Source organism: Megalops cyprinoides, chromosome 2 (assembly GCF_013368585.1).
Source record: "Megalops cyprinoides isolate fMegCyp1 chromosome 2, fMegCyp1.pri, whole genome shotgun sequence".
NCBI lineage: Eukaryota > Metazoa > Chordata > Actinopteri > Elopiformes > Megalopidae > Megalops > Megalops cyprinoides.
In genome coordinates, this window is record NC_050584.1 from 41613140 (window position 1) to 41621850 (window position 8711).

The 8711-nt window shown below is 37.5% G+C and overlaps 1 protein-coding gene across 1 annotated transcript; it reads left to right on the forward strand.

Moving 5' to 3' along the window:
• The first annotated feature begins 2872 nt into the window (after positions 1-2872).
• On the forward strand, positions 2873-8441 carry si:ch211-212d10.2 (uncharacterized protein LOC557710 homolog). Its single transcript, XM_036522250.1, has 3 exons — positions 2873-3758; positions 4685-4800; positions 7944-8441. The coding sequence occupies exons 1-3, from the start codon at positions 3572-3574 to the stop codon at positions 8040-8042; spliced, it is 402 nt and encodes a 133-aa protein (XP_036378143.1). The 5' UTR covers positions 2873-3571; the 3' UTR covers positions 8043-8441.
• Positions 8442-8711: the final 270 nt, after the last annotated feature.

The following is an 8711-nucleotide window of genomic DNA, read 5'->3' on the forward strand; positions in this document are numbered from 1 at the left end:
ATTGAATTTAGACGTTTCTAATAAGCATGGAAAACACAGCTGGTAATTGTTCATGCTTTATATACCTTTACTAAAATTGAATAAATGGCTTTGACATAAACCCCTTTTAATTGTGCACCTCAGTTATGTTCAGGCCTAGGACTGAAGCCATTTAAATACAGTACAGGGGAGACAGCCAGTTTCGTGAGACCTACATTAACTGTTTGATGACATTTTAGTGAAGTGATTGGAGCCCTTTTCTCTTTTCGTATCCAAACACAAATGTACCCAAACACAGACTTTTTCAGTCTCCAAATATTTTGTGGAACTGTCCAAAAGGCAATTATAACAAAACACTTTAATTTATGAATGATTTTCGTTTAATTTTTTGTTGAATTTCCTCACATCTGAGGTATTGTAGCTCAGTAGAAAGATATTGTCCAGCGTAGCCATTTAAGATGATCTAAGTGATTATATAGGTATGGCCTGAAAACTGCTCTCCTGAATTTTTGTCTAAAACACCAATAGTCAGTTAGCCCTCCACAGTGTGATGCTTTGTCTAACATTCACAATAAACTGAAAACTCAAAATTTTATTGAAATTGTGAATTGTGCTTAATATACAGTGACTCATAACTCATGTCCCACAGGCATTTCAACAAACAGAAGAATAAAATCATAATAAGCTTTCAAATTGCTATCTATTAACTTCATAACACTTTTATTCAACAAAGGATTCCTGATGCTTTCAGTTTGAACTGTGTAATTATTCTTCCTACACTGTGATCAATTGGTGGCCTTCTTAAATTTTACAGCAACAGATCAATGTGAAGCACCTTCTCTCCTGCACATAGAAACAACTTCACTTTCTCTTCTTGTGTTAAATTTGCATCCATCACTTGTGGAGAAAATACATTTTTATTATACACTTTCATTCACAATCATTTTTTTGGCCACCTTGTGTTATATATTTTTCTTTAAACAGTTTGTCTTGTGCTTTTTGGTTCCCCCATCAGAGTGCACATTTCTAGGAGAGTTGCTCCCAGAAGATCCCTGTGGCCCCTGTTCTGGGGTGTGACACTATCTGTCTGATTTAGCTGCAGGACTAATCCAATGCAGGAGGGACAGCTGCAGCTGCTGGCACTGTCTTTCTTCCAAATGCTCCAAAAATATTACAAATAAGCCTTCTCAGAAATTATATCTGTTGAGCCCTACTCTCATTTTACTAATTTTACTAATTATGCAACTGGACTTGTCCAACATATGGCGCATTGTGATTTCATCCAGGTCGCTCTTTGTTTCCTTTGCCTGATTCCTCTCACTCCTCCCTGCACATCTCTTTCTCTCCATCTGAGCAATTGTAGCTGGGATAATTAGATTGAGTAGCAGTTTGGGAATTTAGCTCAGACTATGAGTTTACATAGTCTGTCCAGCAGACACATATGTAACAGCATATTTACTGACACAATACATCAGGCTAGACTTAATGTACCTACTCTTGTTATTAATGCAATGAGATCATTAATAACCATAGTGAATCAGAACCTTGGTTTAACATCCCCCCAGAGAGATGACACCTCACACAAAACAGTGCCCCCATCATTGCACTAAGGTAGAGGATTCACTTGGTCCAGCGAAAAGAGGGTCTTCCTGTTGATTCTCTAATGCCACTTCCAAAAGCAACCTGGTATGTTTATTTTGCATCTGTTAAATGGCAGGGCAGTGAGCAAGGTTTTGAGGGTAAGAACAAAAAATAAGTTAAGTTAAATAAGTTAAAGAGTTAAATGAGTTAGTGAAGTAATAATATTATAATGACATATGACAAAATGACATAATGACACTATCATAATTCAGTGAATATCATAATATCATAAATCAATGAAACATTAACACTGAGGTTATAATTCTGTCAGTCAGGAAACACTCACACCATCTTCCTGGTCAACACAGAGATGAGACAGCAATAAGAACAGAGAATGCATGCACTTAGTATAAGAAGACTGACTTTTCCATAAGTGAGCATGTGACATTACAAAAAGAACAATATTGAATCATATCAGTATAATGCAGTCCAACAAAAAAGAATGTGTGCCCAGATTTTACAGTGTGGTCTACCAAAAAATCCCTGTCTTGTAACCAACAAAGTTTGGCAAAAACAAAATCTGATTTCTGGGAACGTCATGGATTTTAGTTTGCATTACAAGGACGGACCTTAAAATGCATGTACCATTTCCTGATTTTTAAACTGTGTTTAAGATAATGTAATGCTGAACACAAAACTAGTACAGTATGAAAGTTCTGTATGTAATACAATGAAGCGGATAAGTGATTTTGGATGCAGGCTCATTTTCTGGACAGTAAACATTAACGAGGACCAGTGCAGAAAACTCTAAGGGCCAACTGTGTATGTGTCTTTGCCAGACAGTGCAGAGCTGTGGAGACCGTGGGGTGAAGCACTTTCATGCACATTCAAAGAGAATAATATGAGGCATAATTGATAAATCAGTGAATCTAATGAAAAGGAGCTGTTTCTGAAAATGTTTGCAGAGTACCTCTGCTTTATGTTCTGCCCAGACTTTTTCAAAAACAGATGCCAGAGAGCTGTATTTTTCTCCTGGTTACGGTGTATGGTTTGAGCCGTTCCTTTGCATAAATGTACTGATGAGAGCAACTTCTACCTCGTTGTCAAACACTTTGAATTTTATCACAAATTGCAGTTAATGTAATGTCATATCTTTACATTTATGACAGGTTCAGATGTGTCAAAATATTACAGATAGTTTCTCAGAGTATTAAGGTAAAACAAGACAATCTAGCTTTAACTTGTTGTGATGTTACATTTGTGTTCAATCTGTTGTCCAGCTGTATGTTGTTTGTATAAAGAAGCTGTGTTTTTCCTGTTGTTTAAAAAGGGTCAAATTCACTGGAAACAGCAGATAATGTATTAAAATTCTCTGTTGTGACGACTGGCATTCGTGGCTGTAGGTTCGGTTAAGTCAGTCACTGAAATAGTACTGCTTTGTGTATAGGTATACTCGTATTGATGAGTTTTATGCATCGTATCTGGGAAAAAACAGATATGCAACTTCATTGGTAATATGTATTTTTAATGAAAATTTAGCAGGCTATGCCCACCACTAATGTAGTCTTAGGTTCATGTGCATTGTGTGCTTGGAATTAAATATACTGTAGGCTATCAAAAGTGAATCCCATCACAGGAATGGCCGAGTGTAGTGAGACATTCAGTCTAGTTGTGTGCATTTGAAACATTTAATGCCTAAGCCTCTCACAGGAATTTGCATTTTTCGTTTCTTATGCACATCTTACTGAGGACATTGTCCGAGTATTTTAAAAACAATCGTCACCCTGCTAGCTAGACATCTTATAATTTAGCTGAGATTAATACCCTTCTATGGAAAAAATAACCTTTTTCTTGTTGTTGCCCCGGCCGTTTATTCAGTGCGCCAGTATTTCCAATGTGGCGCTCAATGTCCAAGACGGTGACAGTCAGAATGATAAATTTAAATCTTACTGTTTGTTAGAGCAGGAATGAAAGACTCAGTGTAGGCATAACAGTTCAGGCAGAGTTACCGATGGCTTCTGGAAACGTAGAGGAGAATACACCGAGTGCCGGTTTATGGAGGATGGTAGGCCCAGTCACGGAGCTTTCCAAGAAGCAGTGCCGTCTGCTATACTCCTCTCTCGGCTACGCTTCGGATGTTTGCCTCTTCTACATAAAGGGAGAATTCTTTGCTATGGATGCTCGCTGCGCTCACTCTGGTAAGTGCACATCTCCGCACTATGTTTAGTCTTAGGGTTACCTTTACATAACAGATCATTTACAGAAAACACATTGGATTGTACAATAAGATACTATTTTACACGAACTCAGCACAGACCATTAACACCGACATCTGCAGGTTTCCCTTAAACGTGAACATAAAAGTAAGTCATGGCTTTGTCTCCCTAGTCTTACGGTGGTGTTTGAGTTTGTCGGTCATATATAACGTTATTATTATTATTATTTTTTTTACTATGAAATGAAAATACAATTTAACAACTGTAGATGCAAGTATGTTTGCAGTCGTGGAGCGAACACTTCCTAGATACTGCAAACGTCTTTACCTGCGGGATATGGAATACTGGCGTGCCGTCTACAGTTAAAATTTCAACTCCTTCATACATTTCAGTGCATAGTCAGCGACACCTCGTAAACACCCAGCTACAAAGAGCATTTTATACTAATACTAAATACCATTGAGTTTACGCTGCTGGACCGTCATCGCTGGTTGGACATCACGGGACGACGAATACTGTGGTCCTTTTTCTTTGATAGTGTGTATCTTTCCCGAAGCAGGCTTGTTGTGGTGGTGGTATATGCCTCAGTAAAAATGATAAATTAACTGCAGTTCTAAGAAAAACATGTATTTCCCTCTAGAACTAAGATGAATGGTTCCCAACGGCAGCCTTTCCTCTCTGTTGAAATAACATTAAGTTCCTCCCAACTTGTCCAGTTCAACGCCATGAGAACAATTGAAGCAACATTCACATCCCACCTGGTTAGTCTCTTATTGATTAGGGAGCTGTGAAACCGCAACTTAAAAATATACAGTATATCAGTCATGGCCAACATATCAAAGTTTACTTTGATACGTCTCGTTTGATTTACGCAGAAACAAGTTTCTTCACGGTTTGATTACTCACAGGAGGTCCACTGTGCCAGGGAGATATTGAGGAGGCTGACGGGGTTCTCCAGGTTTTCTGTCCCTGGCATGACTATGACTTCAACCTCAGGACAGGGAAGTCACAGACAGGATTACAGGTTTGGCCACCTACAAGTGCATCACACCTGCACCATGTCAGCTCTGAAGTATTAAAAAATGGTGTTAAATTGCATTTTGAGTTTTTTTTTTAATAGGCATACAATACCTTGCATCCATTCCTGCAGCACCAACAGAGGTCCTGAGCTTGTACAGGGGCCAACAGCTCTTATATGCAAGCTGTTAAAATAATGAGTCAGAGAAGTGCTTACAAAATTTTAACCTATTTGATAAGTGCATTCTGTATGAATGATAACCTGATATGTAATGTATATGGAAACTGAAGAACTAAGGCAAGGTGAGTTTGCTAAGATCAATTTGATCAATTTGCATACACTTCTGTTGATTACTACTACCATACTCTTAATTTAGTTGGTGGCAACGGAAGTGTACATCATTAGCATTCTGGTGTAGATTTGCAATAATAATATGTAATAGTTTAATAATAATAGTGTAAATACAGACATTAATTGCAGACTTTAATTTTTTTTTACACTTATTAACAGCACCATGAATATGAAGGCAGCCAATTTTATGAGTTGCTCTAGATAGCCGGATTGAGAAAAGCAGTATTAGGTGAGCGACCTAGCTAATTATAGTCTTGTTTGCAATAATAATATCATGCCACAGGGAAAAATGAGCTAACTTATGATTGTACTTTGCGTAAGCCCTAACCTCTATATTTTTTGAAAGCATCTGGTATTCTGTATGAACCTGACTCACTGTCCTGTGCCATGGCAAAACTCTCATTATAGATGTTATCTCTGAGTGTATGTGTAATATCAGTCACACCAAGCAAATTAGATGTGCAGGGGTCTTGTCATTTTTTTATTATTATTATTGTGGCTATCCTACGGAAAGAAAAAAATTTGCAATTCACCCTTTGTAATTCAGTCACACGTGTTCCTCAAAACCATTAATTAATCACCTACACAATTATTATAATTAGATGATTCATGGCTTATTTTCCATCATTTTATGTAAATAATTATTTACACAGAAGAGGCAATTATGATTAGCTTGACAAAAAGCAATTCAAATGATGATGAACGAGAGGACACTGGAAAGCCATCATCCTACAAAATAAAAAGCAGTTCAAAAGAGAGACAAATGAGCACAATGGAATGCAATCCTTGCCTTCACAATGAAAAGCAATTTAGAGGAGGGCATTGGAAAGCGAAACATGTGAGCGCGTAGAAAATCGGTCTACGTGAGGATATTTCATTCCCTTATTCATTTTGCATAGGTGATTGTTGCCAGAAGAAGCCAATGCAATGCATTTTCGTGGCATTTTCTTTTTCACTTTGATTTTTTTTTATTTTCAGATTAAGGAAACCAAAAGGTTTCCTTAATCACATCAATAAGTTCATTTTAAATTCATTTTCTCTTGCTTGAAGAAGATGAAGGTAAGGGTTTCATGCTCCATCATTAATTTAATGGATGAGGTTTCCACATGAGAATGCATACGACACCCTCTGCAGTGTTCAACGTCACTGCACTGTATGGTGCTAAATTTGCCATTTGCCAATCCTGCAGCTGCAAACCAATAGAATACATTCTTAAATGAATGCAGATTTTTATTAATTTCATTAATTAAACTGCAAACATCATAATGCAGTCAGGGAGGTGTCATTCATTAAAATGAAGCTCTAGAATGGTACACAGCTTTTTTATGTTCCTCCCAGCACAGCAAAATAAGATGCAAAGACACTTTTTCACTATTTTTTTTTGGTAGATTTTCTGAGCTGTTTGTTTAGAAGAGGCATGTGCCCAGGTGTGTAAGCAAAAACATCTATATTCCTCATTTCACATCACAGTAAACACACTATCCTCTGCTTTGCCTGCCTATGGCTACATAGAGTATCTTATCAGAAAGGGTATAGAAAAAGTCCAGTTAATGGAGTTAATATGAATTTAAAAAAATGGTGTCCACAATATTCACGGACTTTCACTTGTCCATTCATACTTGGTGTGCTTTGATGATCAGTTTGACAGAACTGTTCACAAGCTGCAGGTGTAGATTATTTAAGTGGAGAGGAGGAGATAAATAATCATCCCTCTGTCCATGTCATTTATGACAGAACAAGACTTGAAGAAACAGAGGGATGTTACTTTCAGTGCATTGTACACTAGAAAATGCGGGTCACAAGCCCTTTTTACTGCAGTAGCAAGCATGAATCAGGAACCCTGCAGCCTCAATAGATACTGAAAACTTTCTGTCAGCTATTGTAGTATTCTTTTGTTATAAATACAAGTAGAGAAATATGTTCAATTGCTAGTTTTATTCGGCAAAGGTGATAATAATCTTACAATGTGCTGCAAGACTAGATGTCTATCAGGATAAATGGTTGAAAAGAAAAAGGACAAATTGCTAACATACTTTCAGATTACTAGCAAACACTGTGCTAGCATTTACACTGATCATGTTAAGGAACATTACAGCAACATTTCTGAGATTTGAAATTCTTGGTGAGTGTGTTGTCACTGTTGTGTTGACTCCTTCACATTTTTACAAGGGAAGTCACATCCAAGCTAGGAAACTGGAGTTTGGATTCACTGGAGTGGGCTTCTTGCCAGTGAAATGGACAGGCAGACCGGGTTGCAGAGATTTGGTAGATTCAGGGCCTTCAGACTTGGGGAAAGCAGTCTGAAACAGGGTTGCACCACACAAGTTCTTCTGGATCCACCAGCAAAACCAACAAACCTTCAGCAACAAAACCTTCAGCAATTGTCAGCCAAATAAAGGTTGATACATTTCATTATAAAATCAATTACAATTAATAACGGTCATACAATTAATTTAATTCAAATCAACTGACATTAGAAGAGCACAACATGTTCTTTTTTTTGCTGGGGAAAAGCAAAACTGGAGGTTCACAGCTGATCAACATACGTTTGCAGCTCATCTGTTAAATTGTGACAGCAACAGTAGTAGTGGCAGGAATATTGTGGCTCTCTGAATCTTTGCTGGTATTAGAGGGATTCTGGAGCGATCTATGTCCTTCTGGAAAACATGGATAGTATTTCTGACAGTGGCAACTGCTTAGCTGTGGAAAAAAGAAACCTTGCTTGTCTTTCAAACAACAGGGCAACACAAGCTCGAGGTGTCGTTTTTTTCAATTTTATGTGTATCTGTCTGTTTTAGCAAGAAGTGTATGAAGTGAAGGTAGAGGGAGGCAATGTGTATGTGGAGCACGCCAGTCCACTCTCTTTACAACCCTTCCCCTCGGCCTCAAAGAACTGAACTCTCCAGTGTCCAGAGACTCCTGAGTTCTGCATACAGGACCTGCTGTAACAATTCGGGCTATTTTTAAGATTTATTTTACAAACCGAAGCCATCAGAGACATTCCTCACCTTATCTACTACCATAACAGGCCTTTTCCACATGAGTCTGGCAGAGTGAGAGTCAGGGCATTATCAAGAGGATCGTCTGAAGGGGAAATTACATCATCTTTTCTTGTTTTTATATTCTTTCAAGCACTGGGACTCATGCCAGCAAGGACAGTAAAAGGAAATGGTGATTGAAGGTTTGGTAAGAGTTTGGTTTGATCTTGATAATTGATTGGACTCTCAACAGTCATTAGAAATTAACCACCGTTTTGCTTTGGGACTTTTAATTTACCTCATTCAGTACATAGTAAAACCACAATGTAACAACTATTGAGAGATTTTAATGGGCTTTTATGTATTGAGGCATTATAAGTATTTTTAAATGTTCTGTTCATTTGAAGAAAATATTGTATATTTCAACAAAAGTGTCAAAATGTGTTTAATAGCCTTTATACTGTCTAGAGAAGTTCCTGTTTATAGCAACTTTTGTACTATCCAGGGAAGTTCCAATTTGTAATGTCGGAAGAAATAATGTCTTTTATGTAAAAGAAAAAAATCTTTTTAGGCACTTCTTAAATGATA

Excerpts from the sequence above, each read along its gene's own strand:
- si:ch211-212d10.2 (XM_036522250.1), top strand. The coding sequence starts at position 3,572 with ATGGCTTCTGGAAACGTAGAGGAGAATACACCGAGTGCCGGTTTATGG. Across the intron at positions 3,759-4,684 it reads TGCTCGCTGCGCTCACTCTG|GAGGTCCACTGTGCCAGGGA; the intron begins GTAAGTGCACAT and ends GATTACTCACAG. Across the intron at positions 4,801-7,943 it reads AGTCACAGACAGGATTACAG|CAAGAAGTGTATGAAGTGAA; the intron begins GTTTGGCCACCT and ends TGTCTGTTTTAG.